The 27,980-nt window shown below is 46.5% G+C and overlaps 1 protein-coding gene across 2 annotated transcripts; it reads right to left on the bottom strand.

Moving 5' to 3' along the window:
- Positions 1-5: 5 nt before the first annotated feature.
- ppm1h (protein phosphatase, Mg2+/Mn2+ dependent, 1H) lies at positions 6-27,980 on the bottom strand. 2 transcript variants are annotated; one of them, XM_068602845.1, is made up of 11 exons: positions 27,657-27,965; positions 19,876-20,041; positions 18,827-18,874; positions 16,899-17,255; positions 10,935-11,047; positions 10,709-10,793; positions 10,375-10,493; positions 5,595-5,658; positions 3,787-3,894; positions 1,575-1,726; positions 6-1,159 (listed from the first exon to the last, which is right to left on the bottom strand). In XM_068602845.1, the coding sequence occupies exons 1-11, from the start codon at positions 27,887-27,889 to the stop codon at positions 1,012-1,014; spliced, it is 1,593 nt and encodes a 530-aa protein (XP_068458946.1). In that variant the 5' UTR covers positions 27,890-27,965; the 3' UTR covers positions 6-1,011. The 2 variants fall into 2 exon arrangements, with proteins under 2 accessions (XP_068458946.1, XP_068458945.1); XM_068602844.1 differs by lacking the exon at positions 18,827-18,874 and having other exon boundaries at positions 27,657-27,980.

Below are 27,980 nucleotides of genomic sequence, written 5' to 3'. Positions count from 1 at the left end.
ATATATATATATATATATATATAAAAATCTTGTCGACAAATCGTGCAGGTACAGCAAATCATGACTGAATAATGGCGCCTGAAAGCAGCATCAAAACAGCCGCTCAGAGAGTACGACGTGTAATGCGTAGTACATCAAAAAAAGGAAGTAAATGATGAGGTAGATGGCTGATGGGGAATGAGTGCAACAGCAGGACTTTGTTGTTTCCACCTTTAAAACTGAAAGCGTGTAAAAGCTATTCGGGCTACATGTACCGCTGTGATGAGAGCAGGGTCTCAGGGCCTTCCTTCATAAACGTGTTTCTTCATTTTCTTCAGTAGTGAGTACCGTACTGCAAATACGAGGCGTGCAAAATAATACAAATATGCAGCTGACATACGAGCTATGGGCTTTCACATTTTTTTTTCTTCTTTTGGGACGAAAAGACTCTGCAGACGACTGAACGCGGCTACGTTAAAAAGCTCTACATGGAACAGAGGAGGTATGATTTATATGTGCAGGGCATCCGTCTTCAGATTAGTGTTTTTAGTTGTCTTTTTTATGTTCACACTGTACAGGTGTTTAATCAAACACACTTATCAAATGTCGTACCTTGGAGTATTTACATTTTCACATTTATAAATAGTGTGCATTAGTTAGTAACTGCAATCCTGAGATGCCCATCACCATCTCAACCTGTAACAAGGTCCATGATGGTTTCCTCTGGATTGGAGGGGGGGGGGGGGGACTCTTCAACAGCTCTATTTATTTATTTATTTATTTATTTTTTATAGTTTCTTTACTATAAAAAAAAAAAGGACCGGACAAAAAGAGATCACACTGATTGAGGATGATCAACGGGAGAAGAAACACAAAAAAAAAATCCCATTTCTCATCAGAGACATCATTGATCCGTCAGCAGAGGAGGAAGTCCACACTAGAGCACTTTAAAAAAAACAACAACAAAAAAAAGAGCACGAGGGGCTGAAGGGGAACTGCGGAGTGTGTGGCGGTTGTGTTTTCGCCGCTCTGCTAGTTCTGCTTGTTGCCGTGCGCGAGGGGAATGATGTAGACGGAGATGTCGTCCCCGGAGCCCAATCTGTCGTTGGATATCCTCCAGCCCCGATCCTTCAGCACCCCCCGCGCTCTCATCACGAGGTCCTGGGCCGCCATTGTGTACCTGCCAGAACAAAAAGTGATGAATGATTAAGGCGTAGTCGCAGCAGGGTGACGGACAACAAGTGAAACGGTCAAATCGGATTGTTTTAAAAGCACAATATTTAACTAAGGACATCTAAGAGCTGACAGCTGTGGGTGGGAGGGGGGGGGGGCAATTTAATGGTGAACTTTGGAAACTAAGCTCACGGTGGAAGAGGAGTCGGAGCGCCTCCTCAACAGTCTTATAAGCTTTTCCTCGGCATTAGAGAAATTGCTTATCTCAATGTTTGAGGAAATTTGCATAATTACAACAAAGATAACGGCGTTCGCTCTCTCGCTCGCTCTCTCGCTCTCTCTCTCTCTCTCCGAGTGAGAGCGGGGTGAGAGGAAGTTCAGCTGCCGGCTCGCGGCCGCAGCTGTGTGACGGGCCAACGTGCCTGTGCTGGTCGTCGGGGTCGCAGTTTGCCAGGAAAGAGGTCACCGCTTCGGCCACTTCCTGGTTAGAGAGCACATCCCACAGACCGTCGGTTCCCAGCACCAGAACATCATCAGCTCCATGCTCGCACTGCGTCAGAGGGTACACTTTGACCTGTAATGTAAAAAGGGGGGGGGGGGGGGCAAGTGATGAGAGACGCTCGCTTTCTGGGGATTATTTGGACCAGTTATGTGAATTTCCTATGAAGTTGAGGAGATTATTGCTGTATTGCTGGTTCTACTTTGGTTTCACGTGTTAGCGTTCGGACATTTGCTAATTGTCACGAAACATCAAGTCCACCTGGACCGAGCGCCTTCACCCAGAGTCCCAAAATTAAACCGCATCATCAATCAGGGTCCCTGCTATCTGGGATAATCCAGACATCACTGTCACTGTTTTTTGGGGGAAGTAGTTTGAATGAAAACTGTTATTCAGAGTAACAGATATGCCGTTTCTAGAAGGACATGTTATCGTTGAATATTATAAAAAGATGGATGGATAGATGGATAGATGGACAACAAAAAAGGGAAACTTCTTTCTCAATTAAATTCTCTGGAAGTCATTGATGCTCTCAATCAAAAAGAGACATGTCACTGTGGTGAATCTTGTCACGATCCCTCACATGTCCGTGCTTGAGCAAAAGCATACCCTGAGATAGCGAGCTCAATAACGCCCCCGTGGCAAGTAATTCCTCGGCCACGGGCGAGATTACCGCGCGCCTATTCAGGGAAAGCCGTTGCAAAGGAATCAGGATGACCTCCGCGTGGATCACGAGCCTCCCAGTGTGGAAAACCTTGTGATGTAAGCTAACCTTCAAAAAGGGAGAAGATTCTTCTGATGCAGTTTCCCGAGAAACGATTTTAAAAAGCAGTAAATTATCTCCGTCGTGAGCCCGGAGCGGTTGATCTCTGACCGCTGAACGCGAATATCTGATCCCTCACGATCCGACGACCTCGAGTGTCGAGGTCGGCTTGTTTTCTGCGTCTTTTCTTGAGAACCGTGGGAGCAAATCAGTAGTTCTGACTTCAAATACACAATTATTATACAAAATCATTTATTTCTCCTGGATTTAACACCCTGAACACAACTGAATGCTCAGGTTTGACTTGTTTTTACATACACTAATGATGTGTTTGATGCTTGTCGTCACTATTGTTCCAGAAAAGCTTCAAACGACATGAAAAACAGTTTTTAAAAAAACGAGGCTGAACTATGACTGAACTCGTAGGGCAATGAATTAAAGATCAAGAGAATTCATGCGCTGCGTGACCGAGTCCAGCGATCGTGTGCGGCGGACACTGTGGAGCGAAGGAGTCATTTGAGAGCGGCGGCTGGTGGGGAATGTTAATGTGCGTGTTGACCACGCCGCTCACGGTGCGGACTGTTAATGGCCGACGGCGTTCTCCAGCGTAACTTCTGCGCTCTCAAACTATCGGGAGGCCGAAAGTAACGAGCTGAAATGAAGAGAGAGGTCCACCACGCCGCCCTGAATGTGAATTGTTGTAATTTTGATTTGCTGAAATGTGTGTTTTTGTTGCAACAACTGAGTTTAGTAGCGTAGATGTAAATATAACAATTAGATATGCGCTCCAGTTCATCATTACTCTACAAAAACAACTTTGAAACTTTGCCTTTTCCACCTTCAGGCATATATTTCTGATATAGATAGATATATATATCTATATATACTCATATTCTATGCAAATAGTAAGCAAAGGTGGGAATCACCAGAGGTCCCACGATCCGATTTTATCACGATACTGTGATATATTGAGTATTGCGATATATTCCCCTTTTTTTTTCCACCACAAATTGTCCCCAAAGGAAAAAATTGTCAGCTAATATTTTCAGTCTGTTCATTTCACATCAATCAAAATGCATTGATTTCATTATTCGAGGACCAAAAAGTTTATAATGGATGTCATAAAAGATCGATACTCGGCTGCCGTGCATCGATACAATATCGCCACGCAAAATATCGCGATACTATCGTCTAGATGGAAGAAAATGAGAAAATGAAGGAAATCTCTCACTGAAGCGACAGTTTGAGGATTTGCTAGTGTGGATAAGCGACCACGCTCCGTGTCTTGAAGGAAAGGATCACGCGAAACAGGTGGTGTCGCCGTGCTCTTCCATGCAGACGTGATGACTGAAGCACAGAGGTGACCTCCTACCTCTGGGCAGCAGGACAGGAAGGGCTTGATGTAGATGTTCGAGTCGTGCACTTTGAGATTGTGATCCCCGAGACCTCTGGTGACGCCGATGGTGGCCAACACGCGAGCCTGCAAAAGATCAGAGGGGAAACGTTTTGCATGATGCGTCACCTTTTAGAGAATCTGCTCATCTTTCCCTGCCGGACTTCTTTTGAGTGACGTCACTGCGCTTCCCCCAAACTGAGAGACGACGGCACAAAAATAAGACCCGAGTTTTAATAAACCACTTCTCTCGACATGACAGATAATGCCACAGTGTCTGATATGTCGAGTAGGGCCAAGTCGGTAGTTAAAGTTGAACATTTACACGTGTTCATGTGCACATTTCTTCCAAAACCGCCCTCAGGAACTTCTAGCATTCGTATTCAGAAACATCTGCGTATATATGCGTGTAACTGTGAAGCAAGATATTTTTAACTATGGCACAAACACTGCACCTGGGATGAAGTTAAGACTTGATTCATTAAAATACAATATGGCTTCTGTGAACCTTGCGTGAGCCCATTGCATTCATCCCCGATACATCCCTCGCGGCATCACACGGACAGATAGAGGCGGCTCCCAGCGGGACCCTTCACCTGGATGGATGAGCAGCCTTTAGACAGATATACACAACGAGCTCATCGCCGGCATCTTCCAGTTTTGTGAGCGCCTAGCGACTGTTCCCCCGGACGCCATCAAAACTCATTTGTAAGCTGTGAGAAACTCCTTTTTTTTTCTTTTGGAGTCCTACTGCACGGCACAGGTCACCAGCGCCGCCTCCATTAAAGGCTCCTGGCGAAAGGGCTGAAGGGTGAAAGTGGGCTAATTGAATCCACTGTACAGCTCGTGAGACAGGGCAGCACATAAAGGCCGGGGAGAGGAGCTTGAGGGCGAGTCGGGCCTGGTCCTGGATCAGTGGAGAGAGAGAGAGAGAGAGAGAGAGAGAGAAGGAGACAGCGAGAAAGGAGAGCGTTTTTTTTTTTTTCAAAAAGCTCCTCCGGCAGAGAAATGGGAAACATCCTGGGATTAATTGTTGAGCGCTGTGGGCTCAGCGGGCCGCACGCCGGGGCTTTGAAGTGCTCTGGCGTTCTTCTTCTGCCTCGCACAAAGCCCCCCTCCCCTCCTCCCTCCATCGAGCCATCCATCTATCTCACTTCAAAAAGGGGAGCGAGGAGTGCGACGTGGGCGAAAAAACCCCAACGTGGTTGCAGGGCGGAGAGCACCGCCGCGCGACGTCTGCCCCCGTCGTCGCTCCAGCAGAAATCTACCGTCTGCCCGTGTTGAACAACCGCAGAAGGCCACAAGTGAGAACACGTTCGGATCCGTCACGTCTCCTCCCCCGACCTTTTCGACGCACACCACCACGTGAGCCGCCGCCGCCGCCGCCGTCTCCGCCGCCGTCTCCGCCGCCGTCTCCGAGGGAAATGTCACCAGCCGCGTGCCGAGCTCGACCTTTTTCCCCATTGCGGCGCGCGTCGGAGCGCTAACGCGGTTGTCCCGCGAGCCGCGTTGTGTTTCAATTAACGTATGTCCCTTTTTCCATCTTGCTTTCATCCCATTCAACGGGTGGCTCCAGCAGGAGTCCCACCTTTTTGACTGCTGGCTGTGTCAGTGCCTTGTTTTACCTGCTGAGGGGACGTTGAAGCCCAAAGTCCATTAGAGGTATTTACTGTGAGGCCGGCAAGGCCCGCCACGGGCTGACTAATGGTGCCCCAGCGAGCTTTCATTACAGGCACAAGTCTGTGGGCATAACTCTGTCAGCAAGCGGCCGCCGAGCTCTTTCTTACCTTCTTCCCTTCGCCGTAGATCAGGGGAAACTTCAGGTCATCGTCCTCGATGGTTTTATACGCCCTGCGCAGAGGAGAGAGGACACTTTAATGGCTTTTTGGTTTATGGCAGGCAGCGTACGCATGCCCCGGAGAGTCAACGTCGGCCCCGCCGCAGAGCAGACTGGCACTGGAGGGGGATAGAGTATGCTGGGAGGGAAAAGAGAGTCGGTGAGGGGAGAAAAAAATAATAAAAATCCAACCCAGACATCACACGGAGAACGACGCGGAGCCTTAGCATAATTTAGCATAGTTTTTTTCTTTCAAACCGATCTTGTGAAAAAAAAATTTTTTAAGTCTCCCCAGCGACAAATAGAGACGTCTATGCATGTATGAGACACTCTTGGTTTACGGTTGGATTTTTTTAAGACCTCAAGTGTGTGTGTGTGTGTGTGTGTGTCTGGATGTAAAGCAGCTAAATGATGCAAGAGCATCCACGTTTACATTCCCCTGCTCTCGCAGCAGTGTTTAAACTTCCCCAACCGATGAATAATTTACACTCTTCAGATTGGGTCCAGACAGAGCTACAGTACAGGGAAAGAAAAAAAGACTGTATAATGCTGTGAGTATTCATGCCAGGTCTTAATTAAGATACACTTTCACCTCCCTTACTGTAGCTCAGAAACGCTGCTCTGGTGCTCATGTAGCTGGAGTACAGTGGGACTTCAGAGGAGCAGCTGTGTTACTGTAAAGCAGCAAGAAATATTACAAATATGAGCCAATTTCCAGAAGAGCTGCCAGCACAAAGTTTTCCTCACACTCGAAAAAAAAAAATCTGGCCTCCTTACCTGGATCAAATAACATTTTTGAAACGCCGGCTATTCTTTATTTTGGACTGGAGGAAATGAAAGAAGGAATGCAAGCAAATGTTTTGAATCTTTTGATGTGAAAGAAACAACAGAGATCCAGTCTGATGAGCTGATTATAATAGAGGAGTCGTTTGCAAATGTCACGTGACCCATGCTCGCCCCACACACACACACACACACACACACACGCACACACACACACCTTATCCCATGTATTTCAGCTGCTGCGAAGCAGATTAGCAGGGACCTGGATGCTTTTTACATTACTGCTGGTTCCACTCAGAGAGACCATATGTTTCCACCTTAGGCGAGCGCTATACTGCTGCACTCAGCACTTTTTTCTTTCTTTTTTTTTTTTAACAGTGTGCAGAGCGAGGACGAGTGCAGCGAGCGCAGCCCACAAACACAGAAATACAGTTTGCGGGCCTGAGACTCTTCAGAGCGCTGAGCCGCAGAAGAGTTTCCTCACTACCGTTTGCAATATTCATGGTGTGGAAAAACCTCTAAAACAAAACAGCAGTTTGATGACGCAACACTTGAACCGAGCATTAAAAGAGGACCTAATTAATCTTGACGCAGGTCTCGTCCTCTATTGAAAATAAAAAAGGATAAAACATCTTTTCTCCTGCCACTTCACTTCGAAACTTCTTTTCACCTTCAAGAAGTAAAGTCTCCGGGAAAAAGAATACAACTCGACACTCTCTTTGTGCCATTATTTCAAAGAGGCATTGGATGAAATCCCCAGAGCCTGCCGTCGAGGACAGTCTCTCTCTGGAGACTCGTGTTTACAGCCACTGCATCCTGTCAGACCCGAGATAACGAGTGTGTGATAGAAAGAGAGGGATACACATTAATCCTGTTATGATACCTGCTTCCCCGCTCCAGGACACCGAGTCCAAAAAAAAAAACAAGCGTGGGGAGTTGCTCAAGGGGGGCCGTACTGTTTGACCACAACACCGAGCGCTTTCACCTCCGAGGGCTGTTTGGTCGCCGGATACGAGTGAGAGAGAGAGAGAGAGAGAGAGAGAGAGAGAGAGGGGCGAGGGGGGGATGGGAGAGGAGGAGAGGAGGAGAGGGATGCTTTGGTATCATTCTCTCTGCAGGTGACGAGAGACAAGGCAGACAGGCAGGTGATGTCACCTCCGCTCGCTGCAAAGAGGGGGTGCAGCTTGCGCCCGGCGTCCTGATCTGCACACACACTACACACACACACACACACACACACTTCGAGGTGACATTGCGGCGGACGATCGACGCGGTCGACGGTTGCGTTCAGATAAAACCTTTTTTTTTTCTTTCTGTCCGACCGTGACTGAGCGGTGCTTTCGGGAGCAAAGCGAGGCCAGAGTTAATGACAGCCGTCCAACGACTCTCCGAACCGCATCGGTCACATGGGTACAGACGCAGAGCGGGGAGAAGAAGGGAAGAAGAGAGGGAGACCTTCGATGTCCACAGGATCAGGAGAACAGAAGACACCCTGGTGGGCGTGTCCGCCAAAGAGCGACAGCTTGCGCGCCGTTCACTGTCATTTATAACTGCCCTCCTATGAGGCCTAAACACTATCTTTTCCCCCCTTTTTCCTCTCCTTCTTTATCTCTTTCTTTGCAGCTTACATTTATCTCTGTCTCTGACGCAATTTTCCTCCCCAGCCCACCCCTCTTCCCCCGTCTCCCTCCTCTTCGGATCACGTCGAACACCGGCCGACCGCTCGCCATCCATCACTCCGTTCAACACCGCCCGCCACATCCTGGTCGCCGACCGCCGTCATTACAGCTCGGAGACCAAGTGGCCGAGGGAGGAGGAGGAGGCGAAAGGACGCGAGGGAGGAAGACAGAGAGAGGTGGGCTGCGAGGCCTGTATGCCTTCATTAGAGCGTGGCCTTGATCATCGATGCCTTTGAGGGAATTGGACGTACACACACACACACACATGCACACACGCACGCAGCATGTGGGCACGTCGGCTGCACACGCTGACAGGAGAGTGGACCAGAAAGCTGCAGAGACATGACACAAATAATAAAAAAAAGGATCCTTTGTACCTATAGAGCGTCTGAACTGCACCTATAGAAGATGACACAGTTACGTCACGCCCACGCACACACACACACACACACACACACACACACACACACACACACACACACACACACATCAGAGCAGTCCGCCCCCGCTGGCTGACAGGGCGCTAATTTAAGACCCAGACTTAGTCCGGGGTGATACGAGCACAGCTGGGCTACGGGTAGAGCCTGATTAAAAATACATCAGAGGCCGTCTGAGAGCGAGCGAGAGAGAGAGAGAGAGAGAGAGAGAGAGAGAGAGAGAGAGAGAGAGAGCGAGAGAGAGTGTGTGAGTGAGTTTTGGGCCCGATAAGGAGCACCGCCGCTGACTGACCTACATCTGCTGAACCGAGCACAGCCTGTTCCTCTCCCCTCGGTGGCCTGCGCCGACCACTCGTGAGCACACGTGTACGTGTAACACGTGTTCGACGCGGCGTGGACGGAATTAAAAACGCTGTAAAACGTCGAGAATAAAAAGGATTTGCATTTTTTAAATAACTTCATAAGCAGAGCAGTAAGTGCAGGGACACTGCACAGGTGTACTGTGCTTAAAGCTCGGGAAGGTAGTGTAGTCTAGAAACCTCTTTTAACCGCAATCACTAAATAAAATGCTCCGACAAAGAAAGAAAAAGGTAAAAACAAACACAGGACTTTCACCCAGGTGATCTTGTTCGAGACCGGTCTCAAACTTGAGTTATTGCAACGTTACTTGTGACTTGTTTACATATTTTTGCTTAGCTTACAGACATTTTGTTCTTTTTTTTTAAAGCCTAACCGTGATGTTTTCCCTCAACCTAACTCAGTGGTTTTGTTGCTTGGACGTGATGTTACATCGTTTTTGTGGTGGGGTCACGTCACGTGAACAATAGCCATGTTTGTGTTTGAGTTCATTATTATATGTTTACGTACGTAATGGTGATTTAGGGAGCGTGGCTTTGGAAAGAGGCCTCGAGGGGCTTTAAAATACACGCAGTGGAATAAAAAGTACAATATCTCATTATGAAATGGAGTAGAAGTAACATGACGTTTACATATTGAGTACGTCCCGGTCTGTCTGCAAAAATATAGCTTGAATATAGACACTTGCTTTTTACACCAATATCTTCTTACTGCGAGCAAAATGACTTTGGAGTATTTCTTATCGCGGTAGAGCGCCAAGTGCTGAATGCTAAACCTCTCTGCTTGCTGAGAATGCCGTCAATAATCATTTAACCTTGAGTGACCTCAGTAGCGGCGTGTGTAACTTCCTTCAAGGTTAAAGTCCTCAAAGTCCAATTTTCTACTTGAAAGGGAAAATACAGTTTACACTCAAAGCTGCATATGCGATCTTTCCCTCCCTCGCTTCAATTCCCTGGTCTCTTCTTTTCCTTTTTTTCTCTCCTCTTTTCCTTTCATCTCCCCTCCACGTTTCCATTCGTACTTCGGTCCTCGTGTACTCGCTCTTTTCTTCCTTCTCACACTGTTTTACTCGACCTCTTTGACTCGTTTCCACCCCTCTCTCCTCAGTAAGATGAAGAGCTGTCCTTAATGTGCCCACACATTCCTTCTTACCTCCCTCTCACGCACAGAAGGAGACATGTCAAGGCCACGGCATGGCGCTCCTTCTAGCACTTTCAATGGCTTTTATACACTGCTGCACACTCAATAAGATGGAGATTGACTCTTTACATGAAAGCTACATTACTGGAAATGACTCAAATGCAGATAATACAACAAAAAAAAAAGATGTTTTGCATATGTTAACTAGGATTACTTTAAAGTTCAACGGTGTAAAAATCCTTGTATTTGACGATACGGGATGAATTAAAATTGGTAAATCCGTGAATAATTAAAAAAAAAAAAAAAAAAAAAAATCAACAAATCTGCCACGCACCATCCGGACATGGTGAAGTCCCGGTACAGCATCCTCTTCCCGACCTCCTTTCTCTGGACTCTCCTCGGGAATTCCAGATGTGTGAACTCGTTGCCTAATAAGTGGGGCTGCATGTAGGCCTTGGATATGGAAAGAAATAGAAGGAGGAGAAGAAAAAAAGAAGATTGACATACCCAGGGGGATAGGAAAAACAATTCCACAGTCTATTAAGCTGGCAATGAGAGGAGGCGGTGTGAGAGAGACGGAGCGAAGCGTTGCTGGTGTGTCTCAACGGGAGGGGAGGTCAGCTCCGCTAACATCTGACAGCTGTGCCGAGAAAAAGGTTCTTTCTTACCAGGAACTGCAGTCGCTGTCTCTCTGACTCCGGCGTGAACTCTGCTGACATGGGGATGACTTCCCCGGCCCGGATTATGATGGCTCTGAGGGAGAGGAGTAGACACACACACACACACACACACACACACACGTCTTTGCTTATTCAAACTGGAACACTGGCTCGTACGGGGGTGCGTCATTTCAAAAAAAGGTGCGCTCGTTTCGTCCCACGTTGAGCGTCTCACCTGCTGTCTCCGGCGTTCCCAACGTAGAGCTTCCCGAGCAGAAAGACGACCGCCAGAGCAGTGCAGCCGCCGGAGACGTTGTAGACGGCCTTATCCTTCTCTATCTGCACATCCTGAATAGAAACACACACATACACACAAATTATTACAAACAACACACAATCACAGCCTTCAAAAACGTTTTTCCCTGTCAGGCAGCGCCACAGAGCATGTGAGCAAGAACCTGATCCTGAGTAAAATATGACGCTGGTACTTAAAACCCACCGTGATGCTATTATTAATTATAGCAGCATAATTAATGAATTCATCAATGGCGCTCATAAGTCAGGGAGCAATAAAGCGGAATGGAAACCAAAAGGGATTGGAGAGAAAGTTTGGAGCGGCCGCTGGTTATAACACCGGTTAATTAGCCCAGATTAAATTTGTTGCTAATTAACCCCTCCCACCCAAAAAAATCTTTGCTACTGTATCAATTCATTAATTAGATGAATAATCAACCTGTCAGAAAATTAATCAAAAAGCTAACTCCAATTTTAACCAAGCTGCTCACTCGCGGTTTAACCCGTCGACGCTCTCCGCGGCTACCGTTGATGCTAACGGCTCCCGAGGGGCCTTTCAATGGCAAAACAGGAGCAGGAAGTAGTCCCGAGTAGAAGAAAGAAAAGAAGCGCGACCCCCTTATGGCGCCTCCTTTCGCATCCCTCCGTCACTATCGAGCATCAACAAATTGAGTGGGAAGGAAAATGCTGGCAAACACATTTGCAGCGAGGCCATCCTGCGAGCCCGCTCTCCCAAGAGGGGCGTCGCCCCCGCGAGAGCATGTCGCCTCCGTGGGCTCACAACCCTGTGAGCGTGTTTGTGTTCCTCTGACAGGAGACAGCAATGGATGGCGTGCCTAAATATATATATGTGTGTGTGTGCATGTGTCTGGGCAGAAAAGACAGATGTGTGTGAGTTCAACTGCGTGTCGACAGTTACGCATGTGTGTGTGTGTGTGTGTGTGTATGTGTGCATAGAAAGCAATCAATTGTGCGACCGGATGTGTGGGAGCGACTTCATTTCGCCTGTATGCATTTTTGTGCAGACCGTTTTGTACGAGACAGAATTGCTGTGTGTGTGTGTGTGTGTGTGTGCGTGTGTGTGCGTGTGTTTGGGTGCATATGCGTGTTGCTGAAAGCCTGCACTCCCTCTTCCTGTCCAGTTCCAGAACAAACACACACACACACACGTACATACAAACCACTAGTGCCGCTGCACACATTTCTCAAGAGTAAGGGAGTGCGGTGTGTGTGTGTGTGTGTCTGTGTGTGTGTGTGAGAGAGAGAGAGAGAGAATGTGTCCTTCACCTCTAATTGAATCCATAGCGAGCCATACATATTTATACTAGCTGTGTGCAATACCTCTTGCTGCAGGCAAAGTCTTTAATAATGAAAATGTCTGCATAAACAGCTCCACCTTTTCTCCTCCACACTTCCGCCAAGAGGAGTCTAGTAGCGACTCAGCTAAATGACCCGCAGGCCCAGACAAAAAGGTTTCGGCACGAAAAAACGCCATGAGATAGGACTGACAAATCAGGAAGTCCCACATGACATCATCTGACCACGTTATCCAAAGATAACTAGTCCTGTAACTAGTTTTGACTTTAGGAATTCAGGCACATGTTAAAAAAAAAAAACATACACACAAAAACAAGCAGAGTTACACACTAAAACACAAACATCTTATTAGTGTGTGTTTTTAAACTTTTAAACACCAGCGAAAGACAACTAAGTGAGGTGTTTGACCAGCTTAAGAATACATAATAAAAGGTAAGCGCATAAAAGATGTGAGTGAATGCTTAATAGCTTGTATCAACTATTGTATTCAACATATTGTTTTGAAGGCCGCCATCTTCCAAAAGGTTGGACTGCAGCTTGAGTCGCCGTACGACCTGTGAGCTACAGGTCAGACCGAACGCCCTCCTCCACGCCGTTTACTGTGTTATCCGATAGCAGAATAGAAGCTTAAAGCTATTAGGCCTAAAAAATAAAAAAAGGGAGAAAGAAAAGTGAGAGCAACGACAGAAAAACAGGTCGAAACGTCAGAGAAGATGGAAAACTCTAATTAGCAGACGGTAATTAACCGAATCCATCATTTTAACTGATGACCAAAATCAGTGGCGCGTCACCTGTTTTTGAGGGCCAGAAGGACCGCGGGGAAAATCTCTTCAGCTAATGCTGCTTTAATACAGAGCTTAATAAACACACATATTTTCTGCAATAGTTCACAATCCAAATGGTAAAAATCACATTCATTCTTTTGGTCAAGGGTAACAAGGGTGATGCCAACTTCCAGGTTTGCCACCAAAAAATACATCATCCCTGCAGCACTCTATATCTTCACATAGCAGATAGTTGTTTGCTGCTGTATTAATGCTCTGAATATGGAGTGAAGCACCTTTAACATATTGCATAACAAACCAGGCAGGATGCAAATAGGTGAGTAAACGGTTCTAAACAACATTGAAGGTCAACAGTGGAAACCTTCAGTAACTGCAACTATCGGTCAGTGTGATCTGTGGTAATTGGTCAAAAGGTCAGGAAAAGGGCGGAACAAATGAAAAACACAAGCAACAAGAGAGGAAAAAAAATAGCTAGGTCCAGAAAATGGAGGAAAAACATAAATAGGTTAAGACATCGACACGTAGCATCAGCGAGTAACGCAAAAGTCGGGTTATAAACCGCTACTACATTTGGTGGTTGTTGGATAGCTAGCAGGGAGCTAGCAGGGAGCTAGCATGGACTACCACCGAAGGTACTAGCGACGTTTAAGCTAGCCGTTTATTCAAGCTAACTTGTGTTACTAGTGGACAAATGCAGTGTGAGCCTGGGCCCGGCGCCACATCATAGTGTGAGACATAGCATATTCACATGGTGATAAGATGTCAACAAGTGACAGTACGCATGTGCACACGCACACACTAAATAAATGTGTTGTACTAAAGACCATCACGGTGAAATCATCTCCTCTCGCTTTGAAACGGGCCCACCAACCGCCTTTGTTTCTGAGCTACATGTTGTTTCTGATGTTGACACACCCCCGAGTGTTTGTCGGGCTTCAGTAGCCGGCTCTCTCTCACACACACACACACACACACACACACACACACACACACACACACACACACACACACAGACACACACACACACAAACACACACATTGGCCTCTTCCACAGGAATGCAGTGAGTCGTGTCGGAGAAAAAATTAAAGGCTGATAAGATACAGAGAGACTCAGTGAACTCTCAGACAAAGATTTAGAGAGTTCCCTTCCCAGGATTCTCTTGACACTTCCCATTTTCCTAAAGAATGAGCTTCATTAAAAAAAAAATAAGACAAGGGGGCTTTTAGAGAGGGGGGGTGGAGGAGATGCTGCCAAGATCGACTTTTGGGGTAGTTACTCAGCAAAACTAGAAGTGACAGTTTTTGGCTTTCTCGTGGCGATGCGTACCAAGCGCACCAATTTGCAGTTTTTACTAAAAAATATTACTGAAATAAAAATAAGATTAAACGACAGCTGTGGAGGAAAGTAGACGCTGTTCTTCCAGGTGGCTACAGCAGTTTATCTCGCCTATGGGCTCTCATTACAATTAGTGGGACGCTGAGCGATGAACTGGAAAGTGTGAAGCTGGAGACCCCCATTAGAGAGCTTTGTGGCCACGATGACCGAGGTGCACTGTGACTGCAGCGTTAGTAATGGTGGACGTCAGTGCAATTCCCCTTTAAGACAACGAGAGAGAGAGGGAGAGAGAGAGAGAGAGAGAGAGAGAGAGAGAGAGAGAGAGAGAGAGAGAGGACACAGAGGGTAAAGAGTGCAGCCAGAGAGGCATGCGAGTGAAGAGACGGGAAGCAGAGCGACGGAGAGGTTCGCTGATAGCTAGGAGTCGTGGAAGGATGGGTTTCTGTCGAGGAAAAGAGGAGAGAAAAACACAGACGCAGCAAAGAAACTACTTACTGTTGAAAGTGAATCCTAAATTTCAGTAACCTATGAATCCAGATGCTGAATCGTGTTAAAACCTCAGCTCGTTGTACTGCGACAGCTGCAGCTCACAACACATAATCCTCACGGCTCTGAAGCAGAATCCCGTCTTTATCAACCATACAGTCACAATATACCTCTCAATTAATTAACTGATCCTCATACAATCATTAAATACACCTACACACACACCGCAAGTGCCCCAATACTCTCATTTCCCTTTTTTTTTTATGGCCATGGAGTTTTTGGTCAGAATATAATGGCACACTACCATCTAGTGGTGAAGAGGTGGAAACACCGCGATGCTCTGTGGGATTGGATTTTCTAATTCGATTGAGCAGCACTTCCCTCTCTCGAGATCTAAAGTAGCCTCCTCAAGTGGACACAAACGCTGTGTGTTGACTCTGGTTCCTGGAAGATGATGCAGTGCGTCTGGTCGAGGCCGAGAGCTCACAGATGACATCGGGGCTCTGGTCAGACAGAAAAGTATCTGATAGATATTCATTATTTTAATAGTTTGATGTTATGCCATATCCATTACGGGCCTCTGTATATAGCTTAATTATTCTTTTTACTTGTATCCATTTATACACTATTGACTAGGTTTGTATGAACACTTGTGAGCACAATCACTTGAGCACTATGAACACTTTAATTCATGTCCTGGTACAATATTCACTTTAAGTACATTTTATACAAATTATTTATTCCATCTGAACATTTTTTTATATTCCATCTGTATATTTTAATCCATCTGTAAATGTAATATTCTTTCTTACTGCTAAATTTGTCATCTGTTTTAATAACGTTCTACTGTTTATTTATATTACTTGATTCTTTTTATTATTATTACTTATTATAACTTGTCAGCAGTGCTGCTGTAATCCTGTAATTTCCCCACTAGGGGACTAATAAAGGATTATCTTCTCTTATTTTAGTTGATTAATAAATTGACAAGATAAAATCTGCTATTTTCATAATGATTTTTCTTTAAAAACCAAAATGAAAAAGAAAATCTTGTTTCAAAGTTTCTAAATGGTGAATAGCTTCTTCTCTTGAATAACAGAATATGTGTGGTTTTTAACTATTGGTCCGATAAAACAAGACATCACATCGCCATGGCCTCTGTGAACTTGAGATGGGCAATTTTTGCTGGCAATTATTAGACAATAATCAGTGGATTACTGTGGTGTATTAAAATAATCCCTTAGTCCTGCAGCATGCTTTCCACAGAGAAAGTGTTGTACATTTTAAAGCTAAATGCATCATTCTGGTGCACTCTCAGAGCTACATTAAGAATAACTTTCCACTCTGGTGAACCACGTTGTGCTCATATCTTTAAACATTTGCCACAACGTGCTTCCAGGTTCAACAGTCATACATTATCAGTGTGGGAAGCAGCTTGTTGCGTTAGTGGACGTATCACAACGCAACCACATCACTGCTCTCACACGCCGGCGAGAGCTGATAACGCCGTCCTGGTTTATGTCCGTCGTGTCATGCTACCGAGTTTAAAAGGTTAAAGAAGTCACAATTTGTTTTGCGACAGTCCATCAATACAATTGTGCCGTTAATACCAAAGTTCTGTTTTAATGTGGGTGTCAGGGAAATGGCAAACGCATGTCCCCCGAAAAAAAAACCTGATGATGATTTGATTGTAGGTTTGCATTTAACAGACACACTTCTGTGTCTCTCATTTTTCCAGCATTACGTTGCTTCCGAGCAAAGCAGCCGCAAAAGGTTTTGATTTTTTTTTTGGAATTTTTGAGAAAAGGGCATGCCTGGCCTTTTTTTTTTTGTCTGGGGCAATATAACGGCGGGATGTCCGGCGTTATTCTGGGAATTATAGGGCATGGCTAACTGCAGTCGCAGCACACTCAGGAGCACGTTGTCGGCGGTGTGCGGCGTTAATGGTGCGCATGGTGTCCGCGGCAGACCTTCCCCTCACCATGTCTTTGAAAGCGTTCTCGATGGCGCCGACCACCAGGCTCTCGTGCGAAACCTTCTTCTCGGTGAAGAAGCGCGTGGGCGGCGTGCTGGGCGAGCCGGGGGCCCCCGCGGCGCCGCGCAGGGACGCCGCCCTGGTGAGGGCGCGCTGGGACGTCGGGGTGAGGTGGTGGTTGACGGGCTCCTCCCCGAAGCACGTCGGGGGCAGCACGTTGGGACTGCAGACGATCTCCATCACCTCCTGAAGGTGCAGGGCGATGTGGTGATGCAGGAGGCGGGACGCCACGACCGCCGCCCCGGAGCCGGCGTGGCCGTCGAACAACGCCCAGTAGTGGAAGGTGAGGCTGTCGGAGCTCTCCTGGACACAGACGGGAATCAATAGGGAGGAGTCAGACCTTTCCTTCTCACTTTAAACCAACTGGTGACTGAGAATATACCGAGAAACATGTGGTCGTGTGTGAATGATCAGTACATTTATCAGCTGAGAGCAGTAGCCATGGCTGTGTTGTCCCCTTTAGTCCACAAAAAAGTGAAAGAATCAGTGTCTACGTGGTTCCCTATTTATATTGTGACGACAGTCAACAGTTTATGTAACAATCAGGCAGAAGCAGATATGAGCCAATCCCATATTTCAAGATTTAATAAGGATCTTATCTAAATGGATGCTCGGTACAACGGCTGCATCCAACTCCAACGAGTTATTCTCATTATCATCAAAATGAATGAAACGTAAATGACTCATCATCCAGAATGTCTGCTGTGGTTCCTTACCTGGAGGGATCCACCAACCTCAAGAAACTGTAAATTTCAGAAATAAGAAAAAGAAAACATTTTTTTCAGCGCGTTGTGGCTTTTCTCTTCTCTTAACGCGATGCGCTGGATAGTTCTACTTCTTCTTAAGCACTCTACAAGGAACAACACACGACACTTAGTATGCAACATGGGGCGGCGCGTAATGAACAGATGCTGCGTCGAGGGCCACAAGCAAAAAGGTTGGGAACCACTGATGCATATTGTGGCAGTGACCAGAAGAATAGAAACCCAGAAGAATAGAAACCCTGGTTCAACACCAGGTTCGGACCAACTTCAGCCCGAGTGCATGGAGAGCGGCGCAGTGAGCTGCGTGCTCCAGGTGTCGAAGCTGACTCACACAGACATCAGTGATTCACACATTGCACAAACTTCATGGGCCGAAAAGCTCCGTTCTATCGACGCGGTGAATCTAAATGCGTCGCTACTGTAGGTGTTCAGAGGGAACGCTTTTCCTTTCAGGCTCTCATTCAACGACGTCTTCTGATCTAAAAGTGCCCTTCATCCGGCGGAGGCCGTGATGCTAATGTATGCTCTGGCATCAATGCCTCAGTATGGAGGCGTGTGTGTGTGTGTGTGTGTGTGTGTGTGTGTTCCGGCGCTGGATACAGCCTTCTGTGTCCATCTACAAAGGGATACGTCCCACATAAGGTGTAGACAAAGTGGCCTATGATCCAGTTCAATCATTGCACTTCTTTGAGTTTGCCACCTTCAAAAAGTGCAGCAATCCCCCCCCCTTCGGAGCCGGTGGCCATGCATTTTATACTCTATAAGGTGCACAGTTTAACTCCCTTCTATGTCAAGTAAACACAATAAAATGAAAGTATGGACATTGAGTTGCCATTGCACATATTTCAATATGTCGTAAACAAGTATGTACAGTGAAAGATGGAGGGCTGCTTTGTCCTGCAGGGCTTGCACTGCATTTGCTTTTTGTCACTGGGTGTAGATCATTGCTGGCATATATTTCGGCACACTCGAAAGCGCTGATTTTTCTAAATATAGTGCAGGCAGGTTTCTACCACATGAGCTATGAAGCGAGCAGAGAAGCACTACAAAGGCTCGACACTACTCTTATCGCTCTAGTATCACTGCAGCAGTGAGTCACGAGGTACTTGCATGAGCTTGCTGTAGGCTCTGGCTGGGCCTGAGCAAAGTACTGGTGGGCTGAGGAGAAACGTTTGCAGCAGTATTACTTCATTGTACACAACATACTGTACTTGCAGAAGGACACGGGGTTATCATTGTGTGTGTGTGTGTGTGTGTGTGTGTGTGTTTCTGGGAGCTGCTAGAAGGCCGAGGCTGTGATGGGTGAAGGGCGCTGCGCCGCACGCCCCAGTGAGCTGCTGATTGGACTGGATGACGGGAGGGAGGGGGCCCAACAGCGGGGCCCCGGGGCCATTCGAGGACTACATCCACTCTGACCATTACCTGGATTACATCAGTGAGGAAATGCTAAACATGTGGAAGCTTCCAGTCTGTGACACGTTATCAAAAAGATGGATTAGAATGAAAAAATGTTTGTATCATCAAACACCTTTTAATAACTTACTAGCTTATTCAAAGTGCACTTCTTCTTGTGTAGAGACAAATATTTCTGTTACATTGCCATTAAATACCGGCTCGGTTCTGGTTGTGGGAGGCAATGCAAATATTGAAAACCTAAATCAGTGGATTTCTTTTCGTTTTACGACACGTTTGCTGCGACTGAATAGTGAGAGAGTGAGAGAGCGAGGTGCGTGTGCCGTGTGGATTCTGTGTGAATTAGTGAGCGGTTGTGCGAGTGGCCATGTTGTGCTATTATTAGTCTTCGGGACGGGGCAAAGGGGCGACTAGCCCATTGTGTAAGACGGCAATTAAAATCCATCTCGCTGAGTGAAGGCCTGCCCGGTCAAATATCCTGTGTTGGCCACCGATGCTAACGATATTAGCGTCGGTGATGTGTGTGTAAAGCCCGGTTTATTGCATATTGGCTCCGTGTAAGACTTTAACATAACAACTGGGACACGAGGCGACCCCGATGCCAACGGGGATTTTACACCCTGGTCCTCCAGTTGTAACTCACCACCTCCCGTGGTTCATAGCATGACTCTAAGGTATGTTAGGGATGGTGGGAAGGCGGATGGATACTTCCTGATGGATCCAGACCCCCCGTTTGTGTGACTCACCGGGCTCTCCCGGGGGCCGAGGCCCTCTCCATTGGGCAGGGAGGACCTCCTGCGGGTCGTCGGGGTCCGGTTGGGCGTGGAGTTTCCCGCCGGTCTCCTTTTGACCACCAGCACCTCGCAGCAGGCCTGGTCCTCATTTAACGTGCTTTTCCCTGCATTGATCACCCTGAAATAAAACAAGGAATTAATGGATGGACGCCGTGCGTCACTTTAACAGGACACCTAGGATAAAAGATAAAGAGATAACAACTTTGTTTTTTATGATATAAAACAATGTAAACAGATATTAAATACATGGAAGATATGACACAATAATAATTAGATATGGATCAGGGAGTACCAGCTGCACACGCTGGACTCACACATCACAGTTCAAACCTATTCAATCGTACAACGAATAAACACGACCCGATTGCGGGTCGATAATTCTTATGCTTTTCTGGACTTGAAAACAAATTAAAAATCAAAAGGGTGTTTAGAGGAAGAAATGGTTAGAACAGTATTCTCCCCTGGCATGCAACACTGCATCACATCCCCTAATTGCAAGCTTGAATTATTAATTTCTTCTTCTGTTGGAATCAAATCTATTTCAATTTGGTGTCACAATTATAGTTTTCTTTTCAAAATCTCTGTTAAAATAGCCATTATCGAAGGAAAGAAGAAAACCATCAATGTAGCAGCTGATCCCGAACTTTTAAAGGGTAGTGTACATGAAAATAATACATTAAATGGCATCAGAGAGGACGGTGAAGCCGATAAAGCCTCGGGGAGGGAGGAGGTCGAAGGGATGAACCATTTCCAAGACATCTGTTGTCGTCTCCACTCGCATCATTGCAAGGATCGCAGAAGCAAAAAAACAGTTGCGTAACAGCCGACATGGATTAAACATTTGCTTTTATCACTACACAAAGATACCAAATTCCCTGAATGTTGGCGGTGAAAGGTGATACACAGCTGCAGGTAATAAAAGGGCTTGAACACCCTCCTTAACTGTGACCTTTAATCCATAATACGTTGAGTATATAAACCCTCTCTAAACTCAGGTTATGTGGAAGAGTTCCCTTTCACGGCAGCATATCTTTTCTCTATTTTGTATATTCATAATTGCAAATAGACACTCTTTAAATAAACATCTCCATTTGAGTCCCACGCATGCAGGTGAGAGGACAGATACAGAAATACTGCGTTACACAACACCTGGCAGATGGTGTACTGCTGCTGCTGCTGCAGTCGTGGACACGCACAATACTCCATTGTTGATTTAGCCACCGCAGGAGAAGTTCAGTCTACTGTGGCCCTGTTCAAAAAACTCTGCACATGGTATCTTATCAAAATTACAGCTCAAAAAAGGTTAGATGGCTATGCATGGATTTTTGTTAACGGCGGAAGTTCCAATGTCGTGATATCACTTTTTATTCCAACAGACATTCGTCGTACAAACAGTGCTTGTAAAAAGAACTGGTAGCCTGTCCCTTTAAGGGACGTCTCAAATGAGTCGTATCAAATAATTGAGACATTATAATCGCCACGTGTTGATACGAGAGCCGGGCATGATGACTCCCCCCTCTCCTCCCCCCGTGGAGGATCTTATGTAAGTAATCCTAATTGGTCCCGGGGATGAACACGCCGAGCACAGACCCTCCGTCTCCAGCTAAGAAAACACTGTGGGCTGTTGAAGCGACAGGATATTGACCGGGCAGGCCTTCACTCAGCGAGATTGATTTTAATTGGGAGTCTTACACAACGGGCCGGTCGCCCCTTTGCCCCGGCCTGAAGGCTAATAATAGCCCGCTCCCTGCGGCGAGTCCATCAGACAGGTTTACGTGACACGCCTACTTTGCCGACTCGCGGTTTTAGTTAAACCATCTTAGTGGGAAACTTAAGCTTCACCCACGATCGCCATCGGGAGATCGTCAGTCCAAAAGAATATGCGATCAAGAGCTTTGAAGCTTTTAGTCCCCGACCGATAACGTATGCAGGTTCAACAGTTTGACATTACGATGCGTTCCTTGCATCGCTCCGGAGGGAAATTATACCGTTACCATGATGTATTCACATGTTTTCTTGTAAAATGTAGTTTTAAGGCGAGACGCGTGAATACAGTCGTTTGAAGGAAATGTTTTCACGGCATTATGGAATAGATACGAGAGGGAATTATGACTTCTTTAACTTCCTAATAATAGTTCTAGATTGCTTATAATACATCATTTAAAACGGCTATTCTCAGATCTTATTCTTATCCCAAAAAATTAATAATTTCCATACCATTGTATCATTATTTTTATGCAAATAACCACTATAGATGACATCTAGGACATCTGATTAAACTAGTTTTTGTGATAGTGGTGAAAAATAAATGTATGATGATGTACAATTAGTATCAGAGACAAAAAAAAAAAACCTTCACACGGCCATCTCCGAAAGTCACATTTGCTCCCTTTTTTTCTTCTTTTGTCCTAATAAGCCGGTAATCCTCTCATATCCATCCGTAATCCAGTTCCTTGTCGTCCTCATGCGGATGTATGGATCAGTAAACCTGACCTCAGTGGTTTAAGACCCCGATGCCTTTTAGTTTCTGTAACATTAGTTAATTCCTCGCTCGTTTTCTTACTTTGTTGATCCCATTTTCTTTGCAAAGGTCGAGCAAACCGTGCTCCTCCTCGTGTTCCCCTCCAGACGAAAGTTACGGTTGTAGCGCGACTATTGTTAATGTCATCGGTTCCACCTGCTTCAACAGGTCAAGCAGCGAAATATCAAACAAAGAGGTGATGAATGAACTTTATTACTTAAGCGGTTGCTGACTCTGGCAACTTTAGTCGCAAATATAAAAAGTCTGGATTGCAATATTGCACAGAGAAACAAATTTAAAACCACGTTTATAGGTTTTATTGTTAATTACTAAAAAACAGAACACCCAACCGGTCAAGGAAAATGATGTTAGTGTACAGTACGCGATGTGCTCAACTCCTTCCACGAACTTCCTCTGATGAATGGGGGCCACAAAACCTCAGACGCCGTCATGCGTGTCTGAGACCGAAGCACAGCAGGGAGCAGCGGTCACTCCACCCCGAGCGGTCACGAGATTTCAAGACTCCTGATGTGAGAGCGAGACGCCCTCCAGACCCCCCCCGAGGCACGAGCTGTGCACGAGAGCGAGGCTGTCACGTCCGGTCACCTAATTTTCACTCCTTCCCAATCGGAGACAACGACGTGACCTTAATTACTCCGTCCGAGCTGTGAACTACGGACCGGTGTGCCTTCTTTTTGACTTCGCCTCACGTTTTGCTCCCAAAAGGCATCATCAGATACCAAAAAACACTATGAAACACTATTAATGTCGTATCTACGTATATTGCCCAGATAATCTCCATTTTCTACATCCCTTTGTATCCATTTTGCGACTGTACTTTGGGCCGCAGCATCTCAGCTCTCACGAATATGTCCTTTTAGATGACGATGACCCCGATGAGTAACGCGTCTTGTTCAAGGTTGGCTCACAGTGAAGCTACACGTTGAAAGGGAAAGCTGGCGCTGGAGCTGCCGCTGAACTGCAGCCGCATTACGTCGTTCCTGCCTCGGAGCGATGTGGCGTGTCGATGCAGCAGAAACAAGAACATGTGCTGCATCATGTGGTCCAGGCAGAGGCGAAGCTCCGTCACGTGCTCCCTCCCCACAGCTGAGTGGGGACGTTGATGTAACCGAGTGAAAAACGTCAGAAAAGACCGGGAAAGATAAACCTGCATTCAGAATAGAAGGATAAACGCATTCAACAACGCCAGCTTCACACTGTTTCACATCTACTCCCTCATCTCTGTTCTTTTAACGCGGATGTGAACGCTGAGGAAGCCGAAGCAGCGCAGAAAAAGACTGTGTGTGCAGCGGCGGTGCCGGTGTTCAGTTTACAGACGCGATATCGATCGGGTATCGACGGGACTGTGTTGGTCCTGGGTCAGGAGAGTGAGAGGCTTTGTCACAACTCGTTTATCTGCTCGTTGCCGCCGCTCTCCCATTTCAACACGGAGGCTGAAGGTGATGAGGCGAAACACGAGGAGGAGAAGGGGAGCGAGTGAAGCGTGTCCTTGTGCTGCTTTCAGTGGCTTCAACGTTTCTCAATGAAACTCTGAAGAATTAGCATCATCCTAATTATTCCACCACTGGAGAGTTTTTTGTTGAGGATGTTTTGCGCTCATTGCCGGCCTTGATTTATTCTTGTTGAAGGTCACTTTTATCAGAACTAAAAGCGACTCATCAGGTGAAGGTCGTCGCTCTCGTCCCTTCACTGGTCTCCTGGAAAGTAAGTAGGGGAAAAAGTAGCGATACAGGATAGTATCGCGATATTTTGCGTGGCGATATTGTATCGATACACGGAAGCAAAGTATCGATCTTTTATTTAATCAAGTCTACATTTTTTGGTCCTGGAGTAATAAAATCAATTTATTTTTGTCGACAAAGTTTCCCTTTGGGGACAATTTGCCGTTGAAAAAAAAGGTAATAAATCGCAATACATCGCAATACTTAACGTATCGCGGTATCGAGATAATATCGTATGGTGGGACCAATGGTGAATCCCATCCCGAGAAATAATGAATGCATCACTTCTTCATTTCAAGGGACCTTAAGTAAGGGAAATGTTTAAAGTGGGAGTGTCTTACTTAGAGTGCACAAAATTATGTACACAAACTGGAATTTGGTGATGTAAACAAGTAACTTTACGAGTTACTCACCACAAATATTATCACCTTATTCAAAAAGGTAGAACTGTGACTTGGCATTTTTGTTTTTTTTTGTGAAAGGACATGGTCACAGCGCGGCCGGCCCCTCCCAGGGTGCAAAGGGGGATGATGTATGCGTGATGGGTGGAAAACAAGTCGGGAGGAAGGCAGCGGGAGACGAGAGAGAGAGAGAGAGCGGTGAGCAAGACTCACTGATCCAGTCACATGATCATGCTCACTGGACCCGACAGCTCAAGAGACGGGCAATCTGAAACGAGGACTTCTCTTCCCCGTCACCGCGGGGAGCGGCTCTGTAAGCCGGGAGAGAACCTCAGCGGTCAGGACGTGGAAATGAACCCAAACAGCTGACCCAGAGGCACCTGACCCCGTTAACCCTTTCATCATATCATCTCATACGGACTCAGGTTTTTATCCACGGGCAAATTGGCAGATTTCACAACAACTAAACCCGCAGGTCAGCCAGCTGATGACAAAACCCTGAGTAGGGCTCAGTGTCTCTCTCATATACACACACACAAACACACACACACGCACACACACACACACACACACACACACACGATCCTGTAGAATGATATATTCTGTATAAGTATACCAATTTTACTAAGAAACAAAAACCCCAGTACGATAATTGTGTTTTAATCATGAATAGCAATCCTTATGAATTAATAATGAAATGCACAATTAGCTATCTATAGATATGGATTAGCATTTTAACTCAAATTATGCAACCTACTTTAGAACATAAGAAGCGGGGTGATGGTTTCATTTCTTTTCCGTCTTGAGATTTGAAATTATTCATGGCAGATTAGCACGAGGAAGCGTAGCGGAGGGAGAGAATCAAACCGTTTCAACGGCTTTTCTTCAGGCAGAGAGCATATAGATCCAGCATGCACTGCAACAGTCAATTAGCCAAAAGGTCAATCAATAGACATTTTATCAACCACAATTTTTAAGGCCTGCATGAATGAAAATGCATGAATACTTGTTCCACTCTGATGCGCGCTCTTACATTCACACAGATTTAATAACTTTGATGTTCCAGACTGTTGATCAGACAAAAAAAACCAAGCAATTTGATGACATCACAAACTTGTTTCCCTCTCATGACGTAATTGAGAGTGCGGTTTTGTTGAATGGGAATGTAATTTTGTATGAGACGGGGTTGGTTTTAAAGCGATTGATCTGTGAAAAGGGAAGAAAGCCACCAAATAAATCAACGCTTTGAATCATTCTCGGATGGAGTCTCTCTCCCTCTCCCTCCCTCTCCCTCTCCCTCTCCCTCTCCCTCTCTCTCTCTCTCTCTCTCTGCGAAGTGTTGACCCGTCCACTTCACTCCTTGTAAACACAGACAGTTGCCCGAGGGAGAGAGACCCACAGGGTCAGATGTGTTGAAAAAGCCCTGGCGCACTTCGGATGACCGAGACTTTGCACGCAGTCGGGTTCACAGCAGGCCGGCTGAAGTTGAAACACTAGATCGCAAAGAGATGTGGGGGTTAGGAGTTGAGGGGGTGGGGGGTTGTCTGCACGCGGCGTTCTCACTTAATGTCTCACATCATCGATTAAGCGATGGAGCTCCAGGAAGCAGGCGCTCTATCATAACAGCGTGATGATGAGGCTTCAAGTCCTGGGAAAGAAAACAGAGCGATTTCACTCTTCTTTGTGGATGTGTGGATTCAGGGGCACTGAACCGCCTCAATCACACACACCCACACACACACACACACACCGTGCCGATGGGATCGCCTCGAGGTCTGAACTGTGACCTGCGCGGTGTAGAGACAGCCTCGCTAACCACCAGACCAGCGAGACACTTCGATGTGGGAACGCATGAGTGGAAGCGATTGTGACTGCGTTGCTCTCGCAGCGTCCAGACGATGATGCGAGCGAGTGTTTGTCCTACTTTACTCTCGAGTCGAGTCCTGTCAAAGGCAAACTTAGACCACATGAAGTTTGTTTGTACAGTGCAGGTCTGGCTCAGGCCTGACGAGGTGCAGGGCACGCTGCTCTCACCGGCATGCAAACAAAGTCGTTCCTGCTCAGTCTCCTGTTGTTTTTTTTTGTTTTTTTTACTGCCGTTGTGAAAATATTCCACCAAATCTGCATTTTTTTTCTCATGTTATACCATCCCCCCCCCCTCATTCTGCAGTGGCCCTCCCGCGCCGTCGACACAGTTTACAGAAAGCAAAAGGAACAACTTTGCTTTGCACGAGTCAAGCCGAGTGTGCTCGATGCGTTTGAGAAGATGTTCTCATTAGAGCCTTTGGCAGGAAGCTGAGATATGAACAATACGACAGATGAACTCAGGTCCGGTTGTGATTCTGGTCTCAGTTGTCAAGAAGAAGGAGGATGACTTTTAGTGTCTGACTAGAAAAACACGAGCGAGAAACCGGATCTCCACAAGTAATGCACATGGAAAAGTACACGGTCAAGTTTTACCGGCTTTACTGAAACTCAGCCCTGTAGGTTATTAATACTACGCACACACAATGTCCATGAGACAAACTCTGTGACTATTCTCCCTCTACGTGTGAGAGCCTTCCTGACCACACATGCATACACACAAGTCACGTTATTGCTATTCACAATAAAACCTTGGATTTGAGGGTGCACTTTGTTGATTTCATGATGTTAAATGAATAAAACACACACACACACACACACACACACACACACACACACAATGAGTCTGCAACTATAATAAGCTGGCTGTATTTTTTGCATCATCACAACGTTAAAGCACTCCCTTGTGGCCTACATTGTCGCGACCTTATCTGTTTGACGGAGGTGTGTTTACGTCCTATAGGAAACTGTGATGTTTATCACTGAAGGAAGACATCAGCTGCTTCACCTTGGCCTATTTACAACATGAACCCCTCCATAATAATCTGAATCAAAGCAGCTGGGTGCTCATGTTTACGCCTTGATGAGCGCATGATCTCAGAAGTCCGCACCCCCCCCCCCCCCCCCCCAAAAAAAAGACGAAAGAAACAAGGATGCTCTTGTGTGTTTTGTGCAAGCAAAGATGGACGCGTCCAGGTTACTCACTCTGCGTAGCCGGTGGACCACGGCAGCCGCTTGGTCTCCTTCAGGATGAGGATCGGTCTCGCGATGTGATCCGCCGAGCACTCGATCTCGTCCGGCGACAGTCCCAGGAACTCCGGTCTGCTGTACGGGTATTTCAGCGGCAGATCCGAGCCGCCGGGGTGATCCCCGTTGGAGCCGCCGGCCATCATGCCTCCCATAAAATTGGCCACCGCCGATTTCACCCGCGTGAGCATGGTCCTGCTGCAGCGGGGCTCCAGGCGATGCGATTGCGCGAGTCTCTCTCTCTCCACACACACACACTCACACACACTCACACACACACAC

Source organism: Clinocottus analis, unplaced genomic scaffold (genome assembly GCF_023055335.1).
Source record: "Clinocottus analis isolate CAN_PGR_092001 unplaced genomic scaffold, fCliAna1.0.p SCAF_6, whole genome shotgun sequence".
Taxonomy (NCBI): Eukaryota; Metazoa; Chordata; class Actinopteri; order Perciformes; family Cottidae; genus Clinocottus; species Clinocottus analis.
The sequence above is the reverse complement of the archived record's forward strand: the minus strand, read 5'-3'. Positions and strand labels throughout refer to the sequence as shown.